General features: G+C 42.8%; 1 protein-coding gene across 3 annotated transcripts in view; it reads left to right on the top strand.

Moving 5' to 3' along the window:
• The first annotated feature begins 1166 nt into the window (after nt 1–1166).
• The window catches only part of Slc22a15 (solute carrier family 22 member 15), a 73487-nt gene continuing 51639 nt past the window's right edge, over nt 1167–23014 (top strand). For 2 of the 3 annotated variants that reach the window (XM_027940315.2, XM_071618222.1), the window contains exons 1-2: nt 1169–1471; nt 15239–15451. In XM_027940315.2, the coding sequence (XP_027796116.2) occupies nt 1385–1471; nt 15239–15451 (300 nt within the window). In that variant the 5' untranslated portion in view covers nt 1169–1384. Of the gene's footprint in view, nt 1472–15238; nt 15452–23014 lie in introns of all 3 variants that reach the window. The other variant, XM_071618223.1, reaches the window with a different exon arrangement.

Consider the following 23014-nt stretch of genomic DNA (forward strand, 5'->3'; position numbering starts at 1 on the left):
AGAATTACAGAGTATCAAAAGGCAATGAAAAGAATTGATGGAATCCTGTTAGAATTATATTCATATATTTCTTTATAGAAAGAGAAACAACACAAAAGTTGGTTGTTTAAAAGAATTACAAAGTAGACAAACCTCTAGACAAGACTAATAAGAAAGCGACAATAAAAATGAACAATATTAGGGGCTGGGGATGTGGCTCAAGCGGTAGCGCGATCGCCTGGCATGCGTGGGGCCCGGGTTGGATCCTTAGCACCACATACCAACAAAGATGTTGTGTCCGCCGAAAACTAAAAAATAAATACTAAAAAAAATTTTCTCTCTCTCTCTCTCTCAAAAAAAAAAAAAAAAAAAAAAAAAAGAACAATATTAAGAATGAAAAACGGGACATAAATACAAAGAGAGCATGATTCTTACAAACCCTAAGAGAAAACTGTGAACAAGCCTATTTCAAAAGCAACAGAAAAACTAAACAAGCATTTGTAGAAATAAATAAGTAAAAGTGGTATTTCCCTTTTCCTCTCCCAGCCCCCACTAAAGAGCATCCCTGCTCCCAGAACAAGCTATATGGTTCAAAGAGAGCAGCAAAGGGCAGCAACCCATAAACTACAATAGACATAATAGTTAATGGATAATTTCTGAAGCATAACAAAGATGCTGGCAAGACAAGGACAGTCCCAGGTCACCACTTGTATTCAATACTGTATCAGGGTCATTGTAGGGACAACAGAATACTATGCAGTTGTTAAAAAGAACACTTTGGCTTGAGAGGGGGGCATAAGGGGACTAAGATGGGCCATCAGTGCCCCTCGGCCCTGCCCTGCCACGTCTTTCCCTACCTCTCCAGCCCCGCATGCAACCTTTAAATACCTGGGTGACCCTCACTGCCCTACAGACTATTCTTAGCTCTCCGTGTTGACTTTGCGCCTGCTGCATACTTATATAAGCGAGTGTATCTGGGCACTTCACCCAAGGCCAGCACAGAGTAGGGAGGGAATTCCACCCGGCCCCGCGCCCTCCCACCCCCGCGCTCCGCTGGTTAGTCCAGGCCCCCGACCGTGGCGGCCAGAGAACCCGGCGGCGGAGCGCACACGATGCCGCCCCTCCCGGTGTTTCTCCATCCCAAAGGGCGCCTCCCGCCGCACCCACTTCCTCTTTCCTCTCGCTGGAGCCGACGCACGCAGCAGTCGCTCTCAAAAAATTATTTCTGACAGGAAGCCCGGAGGCCCGCGGGGAGGGCCACCAGCCAGCCCCGCATCTCCAGCGCGCGGCGGGGTCCCAGCCCCTGGCGCGCCCCTTGGCGCCCGAAACCGGCCTCCGCGCGCCGCTCCCCGCTGCCTCCGCGGCTCCCTGGGCTCGCGCGGCGCCGGCTCCTGGGCGCCCGGCCATGGAGGTGGAGGAGGCGTTCCAGGCGGTGGGGGAGATGGGCATCTACCAGATGTACTTGTGCTTCCTGCTGGCCGTGCTGCTGCAGGTGAGTCCGCAGCCCCCACGCCTCTCCTCGAGGCCTGCCCGGAGGCCCGGGCCCCGCGTCTGTTCCCGGCCCCGCCCGGCCCAGGCCCGCGTTCGGCTCCCCGCCGGGGTGGAGCGCGCGCTGGGGCGGGGCAGGGCGCGGTGGCCTGGGTCCTGCGACGCCACGGTCGCCTGCGGGCCGCAGAGCCTCTCGGGCTCGACTCCGGCTCCCACCTGGGGCGGTGGCTGGAGGGCTTAGGGGAGGCACTTGAAGCCCCCGGCGCTGGTTAGTAAGGGAAGCCAAATACCCTTACCTGAAACAGGCTGCAAAAATGAAAGGGAAATGTTACTGTAACCTGTGGCGCTGTCACCTTGGCATCTAGGACACAGAGAAGGCTCTGATGACACACTAAAGGCGGGATCTAGGGTGGCCTCCTTCAGCTCCGGGCATCTACTTACCAGCCTTTTCTGGGTTTCAGGGGGCTTCCTATTCCAGGGGCTTGAATGCATAGGGTTTTTTTCTAAGTTCTGCTGGATCATTCAGCCCTAAGGCCAGCCTTGGGTTGAGAATTTTATAAGCCAAATACTGCCATCTGCAATATGTGGCTACCAGATGGAATCCCTTCTTTATTGTATAGAATTCTCAGAACGGGCTTGCACATCCCAGCTTAAAAATGTGGGTTCCATATGCTTAAAAGATCACTACACATTAGCTTCCAGGCAGGCGTTTACTCCTCTCTCGCCAACTTAAAGGGCCCATTTGATGTCAGAAAGGCATTTCATTCAGATTCCTTTATTAGTACCTACTAGAGCCAGCCACTTACTTACTCATTCTTGCAGTCAGAACATTGAACTGTGTGCCTTGCAGGTTCTGAGCACAGGAACACATTGCTGAACAAATCAAGGTCCCTGCCTGCAGGAGGTTGGCTTTCCAGTGGTGGTGGGGTATGGCAGGCTGACAGTTAAAAAGCAACTAGTTAACACGTGTTGGTAGTTATTCTGCAGGAAGTACAGGCTGATCATGGGTATAACCTCTGGTCCACAAGTTGCTTAAAACTCACCTAAGGCAGTGGCGCAACAGGAACATGGAAGGAGGTAAAAGTTGACTTTTCATTCTCTTTTTCGATTAAAATGTTCAAAAGTTCAGTTGATTTCATCACCAGCAGGGGGAAAAAATGGTTCCAATGATGGACTGAGTGGTGGAGACAGTTCTTTCTTGTAGTAGAACAAGTTTTCAGCTCACAAATATATGGCATTCAGAAGTTCTTTTAAACTTGTTTTAGGTTTTAATACACTTTTTCTGTGGAGGAAATATATTTATGCTGAATCATGAAAGTATTTAATACAGAGAAAATAAAATCACAACCATGATATTTGATCTTAGTTTACAATTTTTTTTTTTTTTTTGAGAATATTCTTGTTCTAACCAAGATTTCCGGGAACATATTCCTTCTCTGAGCAATCCCACCTCCCTATCCCTACCTTCCACTTTCCTGTGTTATCTTCTTCTTACCAAGCTAGCCAGGTATCCACCGACTTAGAATAAGCTTGTCTTGAGTGGTATTGTACTGAAAAGGCCAGGGTTCTGGGTCAGGACTTGTTGAGTTTCTCTTATTTACTTTTATTTATGGTTGACCTACTTTGTTGAAGTTTGCTACCAAAAAGTTCCAAGCCCGTGGCCATGATGGTTCACTAACCCTTGGCTGACATATGATCAGTGTTTGCCACACAGGGATCAGGTCCTGGAGTGTTGTTGGCAATAAGTGACTGTTTATCTTGTAGGTGTGGGCTGGGCGGGCACCTGGGAGGGACACCTGTGCCACTGGAGGAGTTCAGGCAGGAGTGAATCCTTCACAGTCCCCACATGATTGTGAGGACTTAACTTCCTCGTTGACATGCATGATCCAAGTGGCCATAGGTCCACCGAAAACAGTCCTGGATATGAGAAGGGATTTCCCCGAACACCTCTCTACTGAGACTGTGGCTGGAGATTTTTGGGGATAGAGGAGTTGGCCTGTAAAGTGGGAGTACTGGGACCTATGACACAGTTGTATCATGGATGAATTCATCTTTCTGGTGGAGGATGGGGAAATGTTCCCCAACAGAGGAAAAGTAAGAAACCCTTTTCACAGGATTGCCTTAAATGGAAGGAAATTGATGTTTGTCTGTTTTTAACACCAAAGGACTTTTCTTACCATGGAGCAGGGAAGGTGCAGATCTGCTGCACAGCAGCTCTGATAGAGCAGGGGACCATCACTTCAGCCTTTTCACATCTGCGATTTGATAATGACTAACCACAGCCAGGACGCACAACACTAGAGGGACAGAGATGGACACTTTATGGCCCTTTTACGTTTTCATCCTTGGGAAGCATTGTTTTTATTTTTAAAATGTTTTTTTTTTTTAACTCCCTTTGCTTCAAATACATCCAAGTTCAGACTAAGAGAACAAAACCACATACCACAGCAACTCTGAAGGTCCTAGGTTAACGGCTTTTTTGAATTACCAATCGCATTGTGTATATTATCAAAAGCAGCCACACTCTCCAGTTGCCTTTGCTAAGAGACTTCCCTTCACCCTCCTTGCAAACACAATTTTGAATCTCTGTAGTGGTCAGCTCTCAGACACATAAAGAATAGATGAAGGTTTTGTCAGTTTCTCTTTGGCACGATTAGATGCAGATGCCTTCATGACACACGTACCTGGTTTGAAAGTACATGAAAAAATATGAAAAAGATTGTCTTATATAAAAGTAGTTGACTTATGAATAAGCAATAAGATTTACAATTTTAACAGAAAAATTCCTACTATCAAAATATACTTGCCTTCCCTAGGGGAAGAGTTATTTTTGGTATTCAAATATGAATAATTCTGTTTAGTTTATGCTGTTCTCTTTTCCAAGGTGTGTCAGAGCTGTTGCCATCATCGCTGTGCAGTATTTGCGTTTGTGTGTGCGCATTTGCCACGCTGTCTGGAGGAGGCAGGAGGCAGTAAAATTCTTGTTTTTTTTCCTTCTCTTACACATAAAACAAAAATGGATCCTGCTTCTTTGTTCTAAGCCAGAGACTCCAGCCCCTTCATTTTCCTTAGGATCATGAATCTTAGGTTGTAGTATAATTTGCACAAAATTGGAACTGTCCATTAACAAACAGGAACATGTACTCTGTAACATGCATTAGTTTCAACAGCCAAATTGTGATGCTGGGCTGTGAACCTCGTCTTGAGATACGGTATTCTGATGGGCATGAATGCATTGATTTTTTATGTAAACCCTTAAAACTCTCAACCTTATTTTTCAAATCCTAGGACTACCAAGGCATTAATGGTGCTATGCAATAAATATACTTTTATGGCATTTTAGGAAGTGAAATGAGTGAATCGGTATTTTTCAGGAGAGGAACCTATCCTGGTCAACACACGAAAAGATGTTTACCTTCAGTGGTCATCCAGGATGGGTGTATTGAATGACTGGGACATACCATTTCATACTTATTATATTAGCAAACACTAAAAAGTCCATCCGTGTGATGAAAATGAGCAGAAATAGGAACTACCTAGTTTAGAGAACAATATGGCACCATCTAGTAAAATTAAAACCCGGTGTTCGCACCAGGGGCATGCCAGTAGTGTGTCTTGAACATGCATATAAGAGTTTATTACTGCATTGTTTTTATTTTTATTTTTTGCCATGATGGGGATTGAACCCAAGGCTTCACATATTACCACTGAGCGACACCCCCTGCCCAGGATTTTTTTTTTTTCAATTGAGGTGAAATTCATATAACTTAAAATGAACCATTTAAGAAAAATTGACCATTTTAAAGTCAACAATCCAGAGACATTTAGTGCTTTCACTGTGTTGTAAAACTATCACCTCTACTTAACACAACATGTGACCACTCTAAAAGAGACTCCTGAACTCATCGGACTGTTAGTTCCTATTTCTCCTCCCCCAGCCCCTTGCAACCACGAATCTGCTTTTTTGTCTCTATGGATTTATCTATGTCGCCTATTTAATATTAATGGAATCATCCAGTGTATGACCTTTTTTAACCTGGCTTCTTCTGCCAGGTTCATTCACATTACAGCATGTATCAGTATTTCATTCCTTTTTATGGTCAAATAATATTCTTATATCTACGTGTACCACAGTTGTTTATCCACTCACCCATTGGTGGACATTGTTTTTTAATAACAAAACCCAAGAAATACTTTCAAAGAGATGTTAAGGTGTGGTATAAATTTGTTAGACCACAACAACTAAAATGAAATAACTAGATCTTTATGTAACTCTACAGATGGACCTCTAAAACAATGTTAAGTGCAAAAAAAAAAAAAGAGGTAGAGATAAATACAATATAAATTTTAATGTTATTAATATATCAAATATTCTTAACATAAAATTTAAAGCACATGAAACCATACCATATATGGCTTATGAATGTATAGAAACCATTTAGACTAAGTCATGGGATTGGTTGCCTCTTGGGAAGGAAAAGAAGGGGTGGAATTTGGGTGGGGTATAAAAGAAGACTTCATCTGGATTTGTAATATTGCATTTCTTAAAAAAATCTGAAGGATATATGATGAAGTTTTAGCCTTTTTTGTTGTTGTTGTCATGGTGGGTTTGTGAGTCTTGTTTTGTTCAATTTGCTATGTAAAGAAAAGAAATTATATAGAAGTGGGAGAGAATGCTCCAGTTTTCTGGGTGAGTATAGTGTTTATTCTTTTGTGTTGATATCCCTTAAGTCTTTTTCTATAGTGAGTTGTCATTTAACACAGGAGGGTAGGATGGAGTGAGTTTTGTGCAAGGTGCTTTGTTAAACTTTGTGTTGAACACTATCACAACTCACCTTCCCTTCCTTTGTCATTGTGTCCTTCCCTCACAGGACATTCCTAGGTAGACCACATTTTTTATGAGATATGACTGAGATGGTAACTAGTTCTTCTAAATTCAGTGCCGTACCCCAGCGAGGGAGTTCATGCCATAAACAAGTGAAGATCTTATTTATGACAGTCATTGAGACCAGCCTTCGGCACCACCAGGGTTCAGCCATGGTGGGAACCTGTGGCATTAGTAAGAGCTTATTCGTGGTGACTCCAGTGCATGTTGGAACCTACCAGGGTTCCCTGCTAGGTTGAGCAAGTTTTATGCTGCTCCTACCCTCACAGTTTTCTTTTGATCCTCAGACAGTGACCCGGAGCTTGGATCCCTTGAGAGTTTATGATGAGTTGGAGAATGTTTGCCTGGTGTTCCTTCCACCAGTTCAGGTGGGTGGGGTCACGCTGCCCCCCTGAGACTCCTAGGAAAAGTTGTCTTTAGGTAGGCACTGCCCCCTGGTGTAAAGCAGATGAAGCTGCACATCTGTCAGACATTTCCTCCCAGGGAGGCTATGGAGATGCAGGAGGCCTCCAGTAGATGTAGAGGGCTCCTTGGGTTCAGAATATCTCAAAACGTGGGGCCATGCTTTGAAAATCAGATAGTCTTATTCTTTTGAAGCACCCAGACCCCCAGTCGCATGCCCGGCAAGGCCCCCCCATAGCTCTCTGACACGAACCTAGAAAAAGAAGTTATTACCTTCCAAGTTAGCACGAAAGAAGACTTAAAAATATGAAAACAGCCATGTGAATAGGGCAAAAAGAACACTGGACTTGCATGCTTGTGCCACTGTGCTGCAAGGGGGCTGGTGACCTTGGGCAAATGACCCCTCCATCGACTGTACTCTTGGAAATGGCTGGGCCGTGAAAGTTTAGTTTGTTTTGTGGGTTTAAGATTTCTTAAAGTTGTTTGGTACCCTGTAACTAATTGGCCTCGAGCTTGGTTCCTCATGGTAGTTAGAGGCTGCCTTAGAAGAAAGAGGTCATCAAATCCAAAGACATATATAGGTTGGCAGCGTCCCCTCTGACTTCTTTGCCCTAACACTCAAACAAACAAGTGCCTGCATTCTTGGGAATCCTACAGTACTTCACAAGCAGTATATGGAATTGTAGACTTAATGGAAAACAGAAAAGAAAAGAGAAAAGGATCACCAGAATTTTGTACCACCTGGAGGTAAAACATGTTCACCTTTTTGGTGTATAGCTTTCCAGACTTTCTATCATGTAAATATGCACACTTGTCTCTTTTTTGCCGAAATGTGTATTTACATGCAATTTTGTGTCTCAGCCACATTTCACATGCCTTGCTGAGCTCATGGATGAACACCCTTGTATTTTTTTAAAGGCTATATACAGTATATTATTATTCTTTGGAGGTTGTCCCTCTTTTTCTCATTTCAGAATCCCACGCGGCCCATGGTGTTGGGCCATTCTTTTGTTCTGGATTCACTTCTTGCCTGTGGATAGATTACTACTGTTTGTAAGTCCAAATTTCCAGTCCTCTCATTCCCCCGATGAGCATTGTTCCCACATCATGAATAAACATAGAGGTCATTTGGTATAAACTCTCCAAATTCTTTGCTTCAGAATTTATTTTTATCCTCACCTAGCATGTATCTCCACAGAGAAGTTCCTTCCCTGTCAAAGTCAGCGTCCAAGAGGAAGACGTATTTCTGCCCTCTTTGCAGTGATACCGTCTCACCTTTGTTCTTGATTCCAGGTTACTCCCTCTGCTATTTCTAATCCCATCTCTAGCTGCATTCTCTTGATGTCCTAAAGAATAGCCTGTGCGGTAGAGTTGGAGGTATATGGGTATTGTATTAAGTAGCGTTCATCTATCATGAGAAAGGTTTATTTCTTTTCCACTTCTTCAGTCCCGTATTGAAGGGGAAAATCTCATTTGGCACTAGCACTTCTCAAAACATTCGCAGATATTTCTATTTTAACAAAGGGAATAAGCTAGAATGGAAGAATTAAGGGAGGTTCAGACTTTGGCAGAAAACATGACCTAATACCATCATTCTGTTTCATCCTAGTTGTTATTCATTTTTAAACCAGGAAACATTTCAAATGGAAAAATACAGAGATTAATGTCACACACACACACACACACACACACACACATACACACATGCATCTACTTCCAGATTTAGTCAATGCAAATATTTTACCATATATGTTTAGGGTTGTAGGATTCATAGCTCAACCAGAGAGTCAAGGAGCAGAACCCTAGAATGGAGGGGTGTGTGTGTGTGTAAGAGAGACAGAGGGAGAGAGAGCGAGAGTTTTTGTATATACTGATGAGTGATATATTATGGAAGTTTGACCTCATGCTCTCGTGGCAGCTGGTTGAGCAGCTCCTTTAAGGCTGTGGTCTCAGCATGGGATATCGGAGCAGGACGCCTGCAGGGCAGGCTCCTGGGAGGGAAGATATGATCTGGAGTCCATCCGAATTGACTGGCATTGGTGCCATTCTCACTGTCTCCAACCTGGATGGAGTGAATGCCTTTTAGACATACCTGGCCCAGGAGTCAGAGAGGCTAAAGGAGGATACAGAAGAAGGGGGAGGAGTTGCAGGACCAGCTTCCATGCCACACCAGCTGGGTGAGCCAGGCAATGAATGACAGAGTATGGGAGGCATGAAAGCACCTGTCCCGACCTTCTGAGCATGTAAACCGAGAATAACTGCTCCTTCAATTTCACATCCATCTTGCCCGCCTTAGATGAAAACATTCTAGCCAGTATGTGGCTTTTTAACCTTGTGTTTATTGTTGATAGTTCCATCTGACAAGTGATATCTGTATTGACATCAAATCTTATTTTTATGTTAATTTACTTAAGTTAAAAACTCTGAATGATTTTCAAGAAGACTAGTGGGCTGGGGACATCGCTCAGTGGCAGAGGGCTTGCCTAGCATTGTGAGGTGCTAGGTTCAGGCCTCAGCACTGCAGAGCAAACAAAAAGACGACTAGTGAATAATATCACCCAGAAGATGGACATCTCAGTCTCTTGTAAAGATACTTGAATAGCTGAATTTTGGAAAAAGCTGAGCTGGCCCTGTCATGTGACATAAAACCCTAAATATGTGTTCTTTACTCTCCTGACTCTGATTAGGTAGTTGCTCTTGTTGAAGAATTCCTTCCTCTGAGTTCTGTTTTAATTAATTCCCTAGCAGTCTTCACTACCTTACTCAAGTGCTACATTCACAACTTTCCTCTCCTTCTCGTGGGTAGAATTCACATCTCCTTTTTTCTGTGCTCTCTTGAACTTTGTTTCTACGGTGGCTCACTGGGCTCCCATCACAATCTGCCCTGCGTTTACAACTTTGGATGTATTTGCTGTCTTCACTTGAATGTGTGTGCCTCGAAGGAAGGGACTGCTTCCAATCCTTGTTGGTTATCGTCTGAGGTGCATAATACAATGTGTTCCAAAGTGTTGGTGCTTGCTAAAAATCAAAAGATTTCAATTAAAATTAAATAACAGAAGGAGGGCCAGGTGTGGTACTGCACACCTGTAAATCCCAGTGACTCGGGAGGCTGAGGCTGGAGGATTGCGAGTTCAAAGCCAGCCTCAGCAACTTAGCACATCCCTAAGCAACTCAGTGAGACCCTGTCTCTAAATAAAATACAAAAAAAAAAAAAGTCTGGGGATATGGCTCAGTGGTTAAGCGCCCCTGAATTCAATGCCCCTGAATTCAATAATAACAACAACAAAAGAGAGGTGGTCAGGTGGTGATATTCCCATTTTACTTGAGATAAACAAATGTCTATAAAATAATTTGTCCAGTCTTAGTTAGTGGTGGGAACAAAAACTAGGTTCAAGAACTACTGGTTTTCAATGCACGATTTTTATTCCAGCATTCTATGAGGGGTTGGTTTAAAAAATACATATGATAGGCTGTTATATATGATTGGTGTGTTGGGTGTTTGGAGTGGATAAAGAAGAATGTTAAGGTTTTTTTCCTAAGGGACATGAAAAGTCATTAGAAAATTAGAATTTGACTCTATCTACACAAATAATGACAGAAAACAATATTTGCCTATTAAGTAATCCAACCCACTGATGCTTCAGAAATTAAGAAAGGAGACTGCAGTCTAGAGGGGTTATTGGAGACTTCAGAAAGACAGTTGAGATTGAGATGAACTTTGAACCTTGGGTTTAGAGGGTTTGAAATTAGGAAGGTCATTTCAAGTGGAAAAACAACATTGGAAAAGGTATAGAAGAGGGACTACCCTATACCCTGGCCACATAGAATGTGGCTCAGACACATTGTTGGATGTGGTTAGAGATGCAGTGTCTCAGACCCTACCCCAGACTTAGTGAGTCAGACCCTGCCCGTTAAGTTGAAAAGACTGGCATATATTATTTGTATCATGTTGTACAATTTCCTGTCAATTAGAGAAGCATCCCATTTGACCCTTAGCAGGGGATAGTTAAAATGAAGGCTTTAGATTAAAAGGTACCATTAGCATCCATTCTTATTCTAAGAAAACCTGAAGTTAGAGAGGTTTGAATTTGCTCAAGGCTGGCTGGAGCTGAGGTTTAGACTCAGGTATGTAGATTCATATGCTTTTCACATCTCACAGTGAGTTAAGTCATGTTTGGGGGATTGGGGAGGTCTGTGCAGACAGCTCGAATGTGGATTAATTGGCAGTTGAGCCATAGGAAACTTATCATTTGTCTGTTCATATTCTTTGACCAGAATAGTTTCATGGGGTGTTTCAGGGAAGTTGATTTAGTGGTGTGTTGTGGATGGATTAGAATGGGGACCAGAGAGTACTCAGAAACACCAGTTATTCGGAGTGTGTAAGTACGTTCCAAATTTTAAACACACAAAAAAGGTACTAACAGTTAAGTCAGCCAAGCAGAATTTATCAATGTCCCCTTTGTGCTAGGCACTGAGCACGTGGTCCTGCCTTCGTGGTTAGGGTCTTGATTACGTAATGCTTTTATGATTGGGTCAGGTGGATAACTGAGAACTAAGAGCAGAAAAGACTAATAGTAATGACTACAATAAAATCATCTTTGATTTTTGTCTCCTTCATTTCCCCTGAAAAAAACGCTCTGGCCTCAAGGTCAGTTAGCTCCCATTCTCATCCTGGTTCAGCTATCAGTGTTAAACGAGATCGTGAATGATCCCTTAATTGCTCTGTGTCTCATTTTTCCTGCCTACAAAACAAACATCATACTTGACCATGACTTTACATTGAAGCTGTTGTGATGAGATAATTTATAGGAGATGCTTCCTCCTTCCTTGGGAAGCATTACAAAAGCTCATAATGGTGATAATATAAAATTACTTTTCAAAACTTCACTTTTTTTGAAACTTTTAAAATTCCAATCCCCTGGTGCATTTTAGTCATTTTTCTAATTATAATTACATTGATAGGGAGGGGGAAAATCCAGCCATCTGTGGCACTTGTTCTTCCTTCCCTGGAGGTAGAGCCGAGAAGATAATGATTTATTCGAGATGTTGTTAGTCCCACTCGGAAGGAGAATGGATGGTGGTTTCTTATTGTGGCTTTAAGGCCCATCTGCTGTTGGTTGCGATTTCATTAGACAAAAATATGTGGGTGAATGTGTACATGGTAGTGGTAGAGTAATAGTAGAGAAAAGAATGAGAGAATTGTTGTTGTTGTTATTCTCTGGGGAAAAGGAGCAGGAGGTGTGAGTTGCGTGAAATTGTCATAGCAAAATTAAGGAAAAGAACCCCCACGCCCTGTGTGAGGGTAGTGCATCCCCAGGGCTAGTTTAGTGCCGAGCCATCTTTGACTTCCTGTGACCGTATGACCCATGGATATAGAGGCTCTGGTATAAAGGACTTAACATTAGGCTGTTATTGGAGTTTAAGCCTCTCCTCTCTACCCTAATCTCATGGTGCCCCTTGGGTAGCATTATCATGAAGTCCCTTTCCTGCGTGCCTACTCAGTCTCCAGTATGACCAGCAAGTCTGAGCATGACATGGATTTCGAGCTGTCACTGAGGCGGGCACTGTCTAGAAAGGTTGCAGGTTTCTGACCTTTTTGGTGACAGAAAACTGTGGTCCTGTGTGCTCTGCTGAGGACCTTGGATGTGCATGTGGATACGTATGTGTTTATGTGAGTATCCCCAAATATACACACTTGTGCATTGGGTGGGCCAGAGAGACACTGAGAGTGGTAGGAGGAGGGCAGAGAGGATGAGATAGGTGGGAAGTACTTAATCTGCCTGTAGATTGCTAGGAATGAAACTGGGTAAAGCTGGTTAATACAGATAATGCTGATTAATTAGGTTTCACTGTTCCTTTTATTATAATTTTTTTTTTTCAGTTTTGGAGATTGAACTCAGAGACACTCTACTACTGAGCCATGTTTGCATCCCTTTTTTTTTTTTTGAGATAGGGTCTCACTAAGTTTCTTAGGTCCTTATTAAGTTTCTGAGACTGGCCTCAAACTTGAGGATGAGTTCCTGAGTCACTGGGATTATAGGCATGCCATGGCGTCCACCTTTCCTACGTTATGACTAAAGTTATATGCTAGCACCAATTCTTTGTTTTTGAACTATTTTCTCCAGATGGTGGTGTTTACTAAGAATGGGGCCTTCGTAATGAAACATGTCTCCAACTACAGGACCTTTTGGAGCATTTTCCCTTCTGCCTAGAACATTCCTTATCCTAGGACAATCCAGATAAAAATGTGAAATGCTAACAGATACTCAACAGGAACTGACCCTAGTGGTGGCACGCGGTTAGCATTATAAAAGTGTGTGTGTCATTATCACTATTTGTTCATTCCCTTGTTAAGTGCTTAGGTCCTGGGCTATTTGTTTTGGAAGCCCAAAAGGTGAATCAGGACATGAATGTGCAGTGAAGAAAGTGATACAGGCTCTAGAAAAGTCTAGATGGAACTTTGTAGGTGAGCAGGAGAGGACATCTGGAGAGGAAGTCAAGGGAAGGGCTGGGGATGTGGCTCAAGCCGTAGCGCGCTCGCCTGGCATACATGCGGCCCGGGTTCGACCCTCAGCACCACATATAAACAAAGATGTTGTGTCCGCCGAGAACTAAAAATAAATAAATAAATATTTAAAAAAAAAAAAAAGAGGCAAGGGAAGGCGTTATCCGAAGCTGCATCTTGGCGGATGGGGAAAGTTCAACCCTTCAAGTGCCTTCCAGGTGAAGTGAATGGTATGACGAAAACAGAAAAGGGCACGCTCAGAGAGGACACGTGGCTGGTTTGCTTTGCCTGATTGAAGGCTGCACGTTCACCAGCACATGTGTTTTGAGTCATCTCCTCTGTGTTCCTTGCCCTGTGTTTTTCATTTCTTTCTACCCATCAATTAAATTTCAGCAGATTGTAATTGGGGTGGGGGGTTAGTTACTAGGTGGACGAAAGTGGCTTTGTAATTTTACCGATTGCAAAATGTGTAATCAATGTGTTTTTGCAATGATGAGGGTCTTTATTTTTATAAACTGATTGCCTCCTATTCTAAAATGTCCTTAATAGTACACAAATTGGGGCTAGGATGCATGTAAACCTAGGGACATGTTTTCCTTTGCATCTTATAATAAATCACCACATACACCGGCTGACTTGGGGCTGCTTTGTGCATCTCCAGAGGTCCCCACAGTCTACCCACTCAAAATAGATTGGGGCTTCCTTGCATCTTTTCAGCTTTACCAAAAGAATATTTAAAAAAAAAAAATCCATCCTGGATTTTGCGTTAGCTTTCTGTTATAACGCCTGCAATGTCATGACTCCTTTTCTCTTCCTTTGACAGTAATCCTGTCATCTAGTGGTGATAGACTGCTCTCCTTCTGGCTCATTGTGCTGATTGGGGCCACACCGTTCATTTAGCTGAATATGCCCCCACAGAATGGTGTACAAGGGGCCCCGGGCTGGAGTTCTCTGCAGACTGGGGAGGAGATGGTTGGGAAGTCTCTCCTGTGTGTGCCTCAGTCAGCTCATCCATCTGCTGGGCACAGTACCACATGCCAGAGAGAAATCACATTTCTTCATGGTTTTTGGACACTTGCTTTATTTAAAGATATTTGAAAACTTCAAAGTTAATGGGTATTGTTTCTTAAATAAGATCATCACACTGTGAAGCAGACTAATTATGTTTTCTTAATAAATGTTAAGCTTAAAATAATTGTCCAATAATGAAAGCCAAGACAAATGGAAATCTATAGCATACAAAGTCTCTATAGGACATCTTGTAAACCCGGTTGTGAGTAACTACAGAGCCTAACACAATCAATGACAAAAGACATGTGTGCTCAGTAAATATTTTTTGATGAATGGATAAAATATCTTTTCTTTGGTAGAGAACAATTATGATTAGATTAAGCCAATATTAAATGCAGGTGAAGGTTGTGAATTGAAAATCTACACCTGGGATTTTGAAATTCTTTAAATCCTGAGTTGTATGTCGTGTCTTCCATTAATATCTATGGAAGTACATATTATGCTTTGCTTTAATAAAGCAATACTATATATGCTGTTTTCTGAGACATGCAACTGTGCCACTGGGTCTTCTTTAGATCATGAGTCCACGGCCCGGTGCCTGGTTATCTGAGCAGCAGATACAGTGTTGGAGAGGAAGTAACAGGAATGTTGGGCTTTTAAGTCAGAGCCCATAAAGTCGGACCATATAAACAGAGTCCTTAGCATCAGCTCTGTCTCAGAATAGATAGGAAAACACCCTGAAGAAGCATAAAGTGCTCTGTAAGTGGACTGCTGTTGGCCTTGTTCCTCGCAGAGCATGAAGCTCCCTTTTCATGCGATTCTCATTGGTTTCTGATGTGGCCCGTTTCTGAGGTGGCTCCTAAGAACACAAAAGCAAGAAACAGACCCTTCAGGATTTGCAGGCACCCTGAGTTTCCCACCTGCATGGCCAATCAACAGCGTCTGCTTTTGTGTGTCTGCTCTTTCAGCTGTACGTGGCCACGGAGGCCATCCTCATTGCACTGATCGGGGCCACACCGTCGTACCACTGGGACCTGGCGGGGCTCCTGCCCAACCAGAGCCACGGCAACCACTCAGCGGGCAAAGACGAGACCTTCGGGGAATGGCTTCTGACCGCCAACGGCAGCGAGATCCACAAGCACGTGCATTTTAGCAGCAGCTTCACCTCCATCGCCTCTGAGGTAACCTCAGGCCACGCCGGTCACTAAGGGAGTGCCCTTCCTCCTCGGAGGGAGCCACTCTTTTTTGTCTTGTTGGTTTCAATCTGAGCCGCCTCTTCAAGTAACTTTCTCATAAATTAAAGATGTAAGGTTTTAATGTTTCAAAGGAGAATATACTATAAAAACACATTCTTTTTCCTTCTCCCTACACTTGGGAGAAGTGTGCATCTCCCCAAAATTAGATGGAATAAGATAGAAACTCCAAAAAAGCTCATTTCAATTATGGCATCCAATTAAAAAGTGAATCGAAACTTTCATCTCTCTTTTCCACCTATGCAAATGTTAGTAAAGTAAAGAAAGAGAAAGGCACTGGCCCATCTGGAGCATCCTGCTTTCTTTCATTTTTCAAGTCAGTCCTGTGGGTAGGTTCAAGGGGCACCCTGAACGTGCAGTCTACAGTAGAGATGATGCTACCAGGGCAGGCAGGAAGCCCTACCGTGAAGGAAGCTTTGCTAGCCAAGGGGAAGGCTCCGGCCCTGAGCCAACCAGAGATAAGCTGAGAGCAGACAGTCTGGAGAGGAGAAACCCTGGGATGGAAGGGGACTGGTTTAAAACTGTTGAAATGCTCCTGTCTTCTTTGCCTGCTCCACATAAGCCGTCCATATGCCTGTGGCTGCCTGCTCTTAGGCCCAGAGTCTGCCACGTGCCTTGCTGTCATCACCCGTCCAGGCCTGGAAACCGCCCTCCTGTGCATGTCCGCTCCACCATGACCCCAGCCACCCTTTCCTATTGTTGGAATTTTTGATTACCATCTGTTAGGTGATGGGGCTTAGTAAAAAGAGACAGCCTGAGGGTGGTATCTGCTTGGCCTGTTCTTAGGAGTCCCCCAGGAGAAGGGATAATTTCTAGATTAACTTCTCCAGCTACAGTAAAGCAGCATTTTCAACAAGAACCTGGCCATGTCATTGCTCACTCAGAAACCTCCAGCGATTCTCCCACTGCGCACAGCACAGAAAGACCCCGAGGCCCGTCCCACTTCACAGGTGGGTCAGGGTGGACTTTTCCACCTCCACTCTGTGCATCAGCCCTGCCCATCCTTTTCCTGGGAATATTTACTGTGCACCCCGCATGCCCTGGACCCTCAGCCTGAACCTGTTACCTGGGGCATGATGGCCATGACCACTCACCCTCGCCTCTACCCAGAGGTCCCAATCTGCCACCTAAGGGCCCACTTTCATTGTCACCTTCCCTGGAAGTCTTCCCAGCCCCACTTCCCAGAAGTACTCTCCCGTTTCTGCTCTAGTAACATTTTGAGAGTAATATGTCACCGACTCTTATTTTTGGTTCAACTCTTTATTTTTTAAAAGGTCTTTGAAGTCAGAAATCATGTTTTTGGTCATCTTGGAATCCCCTGGGCTACTACTCACAACAGCAATAACCCTGACCACCACTAATCTATTAAAATAACCAATAGCATTGCAGAATGGTGCTGTCTGCTAGGCATTGTGTTGTTTACAGACCTTATCCTACTTAATTCTCACAATAATTATGCAGTAGGCATTATTTTCTCCATTTTACAGATGAAGAGGTTTGAGACTCTGGGAGGTCAGGGTTAGCTAATAAGGGCAACGCTGGTATTTGAACCCGAATTCATCTTAACACAAGCCTGTGCTCTTCATTACTGTACTTTCAAGAAACTTATCCCATCCAAATTGTATTCACATTTCTTAGGTTTGTTTTTGATAGCTAACAGTAGCCAAATAATTTTTTTTTCAATCTTTAATTTTCAACTCATAGGAATTTCAGGAATACTGTGACTGCCCTTATATCCTTTCATTTCTTTGTGAATATTTTGCTTTGATGGCATTGTTTTTCTCTAAGCCATTTTAAAGTTGCATATATCAGTCTTCTTTTGCACTCCAATACTTCAGCGTGTGTTTCCTAAAAATAAGGAAATACAAGAATGCCACAGTACAGTTTACCAATTAATTAAGTTTAAGTTTTCCTTAAACTGTCGTCAATTTTGATTTACCACCAACATCCAATTTTTGTCGCTTGACCCAGTATTGTCTTTCATTGATTTTTTTGTTTCCTAAATGTATTGAATCTGGTTCAGGATCATATATTACATTTAGTTGTTATAGCTCTTCAATGTATATATGTACGTGTGTGTGTATGTCTGTGTGTGTACCACACACACAGACACACACACTCTCACATACCCCCAGTCCTGGGGATTAAATTCAGCACCTTATGCACGCTAGACAAGTGCTCTGTCAGTGAGCTACATCCCCTGCCCTGTTTATTTTTTATTTCGAGATATGTTCTCTTTAAGTCCAAGCTGGTCTCAAACTTGTGATCCTCCTGCCTCAACTGAGTGGCTAGGATTACAAGCAAGCCTCTTTGTGCCCAGTTTATGATTTTGGTATTTTTAAAGAATCCGTACCCCTTTCCTGTTTAAAAATAGCAACTATTTTTTTTGGGGGGAGGGTCTATCTGATGATGGCTCATTCTGGTTGGTTATGCATCCCTGGTCAGAATAGTCCATAAGTAACATTGTGTCCTTCTCAGGTGTCACATCTGGAGACACACAATATCCATCTGCCCCTTTTTGGTGATGTTAATTTGGATTATCCATTCTGGGTGTCAGCTGAGTTCTCCCTTATACAGTTATATGTTGTTTCATTTCAAGGAATAAGAATCACTTTTAGCTTATGTAAATTTGCTGTTCTTTATCAGATCTTAGTGTCTATTGATGAATCTTTTGTGAACCAACCTAGACAACGATGGTGGCAAAGTGATATTTCTCAACCCGGCCCTTCCCACCCACTGCTAGTCGGCTTCCTGCTTCCTGCTGTAAGCAAGAGCCCTTTCTTTCTCCCTTGTGTGTGTCTATTGGCCTATACATCTATCTGTCATGAGTGTGTACTCAGAGATGCCTGTTCTTTTTAATGATTTATAATTTATTATAACCCTTAATTATTTTGCTGCTCAAATTATCCCCAGTTTACCAGTGGGAACTTCTTCAAGCTGGCTTTTGTGTCCTTTTTACAATTTTTAATTAAAATTTTTATTTTGAAATAATTATAGATTTACATGCAGTTGCAGGAAATAATAAAGAGAAACTCTGTTTACATGTCCCCAGCTTCCCCAGTGGTAACATCTTTCCAATAATATCATAGCTCAGATGCTGACATCGATATAGCTAAAGCCCCAACATTTCCATCACCCCAGGGACCCCTCTAGTTGGCCTTGTGGAGTCATACCAACTTCCCTCCCATCCCTCACCCTTTTCCTAACTCCCCATAACTCCCAATCTGTTCTCTTAAACCATACATTTGTCACTTGAAGAATGGTTTGGAAAATGGGATTACATTCTTGGATCCTTTCTGGATTGGCTTTTTTTCTTTTCACTCAGTATAATTCTCTGTAGATTCATCCAGATTTAGTAATATTATTATAGTTAATTAATAAGCTTCAGACTAGGGTGGATTGATTGTTGATTTATCTATTATTGTAACTGTTTTTATAACCTTTTTAGTGATTCTTTCGGCATTACTTTACATATCCATATTTATCACAGTCTACTGATGTCAAATTAACAGGTGGAAGGACAAATAGAGTCTCCACATCCACCTAAGGTCCCTTTACTCCTACAGTTTATAATTGTCTTAACTAATTTCTTACGTACTTTTAGAGCCACACTGTACAGTATTAGAATTTAACATATCAAATAGAATTTAGAAGAGAAGGAAAGTCCATTGTGCTTACCCACATTTTTGCTGACAGTGTTCCTTCATCCTCACTGATATTCCAAGAGCCCTTGTGAAATGTTTTCTGTCTTTTTAGAAACCTAATAATTGTTGTTTTATTTTAAGGTAGTTCTGTGGGCACAGAAGTCAGGATGTCTTGACTTCTCCTTCACTCCTCGTTCTCAGAGGTTTTAAAATTCATGATTCCAGTGTTGCTTCCTTCTGGCCTCCTTGGTTTCTGATGAATAAGCTGCCTACTATTTGAATTTCCCCCCATACCACCCCAGTAGAGGGATGTCATTTCTCTCTTGCTGCTTTCCAGATGTTTTAGTTTTTTGGTTTTTTTTTTTTTTGGTCTTTAGTTTTTAGGATTTAGACTATGGTGTTCCTGGGTGTGATCTGTAAGTTTTTTTTTTGTTGTTGTTGTTGTTTGTTTTTTTTACCAATTTGGAACTTTTCAGCTACATTTATTTCAGCACGTTGTTAACCTACCCCCTTTCTCCTTTCCTTCCAGAACTCCAGTGGTGGCAATGTTAGCTCTTTTGTGATAGACTCACAGATCCCTGACACTTTGTTCTTTTTTCTCAGCCTGTTTTTCCCTTTGTTTTCAGATTGGGTGTTTCCTGTTGTCCTATAAGTTTGTTGATTTTGTTCAAGTTTACCATTTCCATTCTTCTGTAGGGCCCATTCATCGTCTTTTTCCGTTCTAGAAACTTCATCTTGTTCTTTTATTATAATTTTCCCTTTCTTTACCAAGACCTTTTCTACCTATGGCTGTCTTTTCATTTTGTTACTCATTTCAAACATTTTGTAAATGCTCATTGGAGCATTTTTTAAAAAAAAATATTGTTTTTGGTTGTAGTTGAACACAATATCTTTATTTATTTATTTTTCTGTGGTGCTGAGGATTGAACCCAGTGCCTCACACGTGCAAGGCAGGTGCTCTACCACTGAGCTACAGCCCCAGCCCATCATTGGAGCATTTTTATGATAGGGCTTTCACACATTTGTTAACTAATTCCAGCATCTCTGTCATGTCAGTGATTTTTTTAAATTACATTTATAAAGTTTGAGATTTTTCTGATTATTGGTATGACATTATTTTCATTTGAAACCTATAGATTTGGGGTATTATGAGATTCTGGGTTTCATGTAAACTTTCTGCTTTTTTCGGCTTTCTGTAAAACTGTTTTGGTGGAGAAAGAGCAAGGCTCCTTGTTACTACCCGGTGGTGGTGGAACACGTCTCAGTGGCCCACACTGACGCTGGTGGGGCAGGGTTGCTGCTTGGCAGGAATGAAAGTGTGGCCTTCCCTGGCACCTCCTCGGTGAGGTTGGGTCACTTATCAGGTGGCGGCCAGGATGGAAGCTTGTGTTCCCCACTCGGCCCTGGCTTGTGTAGATGGGATTGAAAACGTGGTTTTTGTGTGGTGATTGGAGTAAGCAGTTGCTACCTTCAGAACTCCTTTGGTCTATTCCTCTTGGAATTTCTCCAGCACCTGGTCTTGAATATGTGAGGCCATAAGAAACCAGGGAACTCACCACTGGGTCATTCCTTGGGTCCTGGGTCCCCAGCTGGTCTCCTCTCTACCTTTCAGAATTGTCCCATGTTGGCTTTATATAGAAAGCCCCATGTTTTTAGTTAATATTTAGTGGGACAAATAAGGAAAATATGCCTGCTTTGTCCTCAGGAAGTGATGCCCTACAGTGTCCTCTGGATCATTTTTTTTCCTCAGCGCGTCAGAGAGTTTTGGCATGACAAGCTACCCCAGGTTCATCTTGCTCCTGCCTTCCCCAACCATGGCCTTAGTCATTTCTCCAGGAGGCCCGGGCTCCATTTAGTACCTCCTGAGATTGTGAAACGGTGAGAGTTAGTTATAGGTCTTCTTTCCAAGAACTCCCTTACCACGCACGTTGCAGACTAAATTCCGCTACACGTATAAACATTGATTAACTAAACTCTTATCATCCACAAGCACACAGTAAACTGTATTATAGCCTCGAGAACCCCAGCTCTTTGGTCTCCTAGGTGTTCTGAACATGGTTTCCATGACAGGTCACTAGAGGAGAACCCCAATTTTTCATAAGGTGGGATACTGATACCACCCTCCCTCCTCCTCCTCCCCACACCCTTGCCAGTGTCAGGAAGTGAGAAGCTTTCAGAATTCATAATGGACCTGGGAGGGGTTTTTACCCCAGAATGGTATAGACCACCCTGGATTGTCTCTGGCCATGCAAGGGTGGGGGTCTCCAAAATACACTGAGCTTATCCATGTGTCTTGAATGCCTTTATTTTCATCAGCAATCGCCCATTTTTCATAACACTGCTAGTCAACGGACCAGTGTTTTAGTAGTGAATTTGTGAAGTGCCCATTGTTGATGGAGGTGATGATTACAGAGGCCCTTGTGTAGATGATCTTTCTGAAGTGAAGACCAGCTGACCACTACTGGACAGTGGTCTTGCTCAGACTGCTCATGGTACTGGGGTGAAAGTGTGACCTGGATAGTAAGTAAGCAAGTCCCACTGTACTTGCTTAATACTCTGAATTATTTAACATAGCAGCACTCTACTTCAGCAGAGCAGGCACTCAACAAAATTTAATGGGATTTGAATGAAATTAATGTTAATGAAATCCAACTTTAGGATCCCTTTTAGGTGTCACAGAAGGATATCACTGTTAGCAAATGTTCTTGGAGCAACTACTGCTCACCTCATGCTAGAAAAGTCTCCACAGAAGGAGGGAGAGCTGTGAGATGCTACACTTCAGGACAGCAACGCTTGTCGCGGGTTGCATTGAAAGCTCACAGTAAACAGTGCATGCTGGAAGACTGAAGACGGGGGAAAAGGAGAATCAGCCAGAGGGAGCCCAGAGAGCTCCTTCTCCCAAGATAGAGTTGGTAGATGGAGGAGAAATGGGATGAAATGACTTCCCCAGCAAGTGTTGAAGATCTTTAAAGTGGTTCTGAGAGCAAAAGAATGAAGGGCTCAGATGGGTCTCACCTTTCTACGTGGGATGTAGCTGTGTATTTTCCTATAAATTAACACCTGAGATAGAGAACATTTAAAGAATTTGCCTTAAATCCTATCCCTAATAAGCTACTCTTCTGGGACTCAGTGAGTCTATCTTCTTTCTATTACACTATTTATTTATTTATTTATTCATTTAGGTATTAGGATTGAACACAGGGGCTCTTAACCACTAAACCACATCCCCAGTCCTTTTAATGTCTGAGTTTGAGACAGGGTCTTGCTAAGTTGCTTAGGGCCTTGCTAAATTGCTGAGGCAGGCTTCTGAATTTGCAATCCTTCTATCTCAGTCTCCTGAGTCGCTGGAATCACAGGCATGCGCCACCACACCCAGCTTATTTTTTATTTATTTATTTTTTTAATAGAGGCTTTTAATTTTAAATGGTATCTTAGATGGCATGCCAGTGTGTAAAAGAGCTAGAGACTTTGCTGTTGTCCTTGGACAGGGACTGGGTCCAGGCAATCCTGCCGCTGCCAACACTTTGCAGAGTCCCAGAAACACTTACAAAGACGACAGGGCAAAGAACTCCCTCTGACTGGGCTGTGTGTTTGTTGACAATAAAGTGACAAGGAGTGCCTGATGGAAGTATGTGCCAGGGGCAGATTGGCAAGAATGTAGGCTAGCACCATGACCGTGGCAGGATTGTTTATGGTGCTTGCATGTTGGGCTAAAAGCTGGGTTAAAAAAATAAATAAATACTCACCTTCTGGCTGCCAGCCATGCTCTTGAGAGTGCCTTTGACAGAGATTCCTAGGGGAGAGGGAAAGACACCACTAATGTTGATGTTGTGGCTTGCAGATTTTG

This window comes from Marmota flaviventris, chromosome 10, assembly GCF_047511675.1.
Source record: "Marmota flaviventris isolate mMarFla1 chromosome 10, mMarFla1.hap1, whole genome shotgun sequence".
Lineage (NCBI taxonomy): Eukaryota > Metazoa > Chordata > Mammalia > Rodentia > Sciuridae > Marmota > Marmota flaviventris.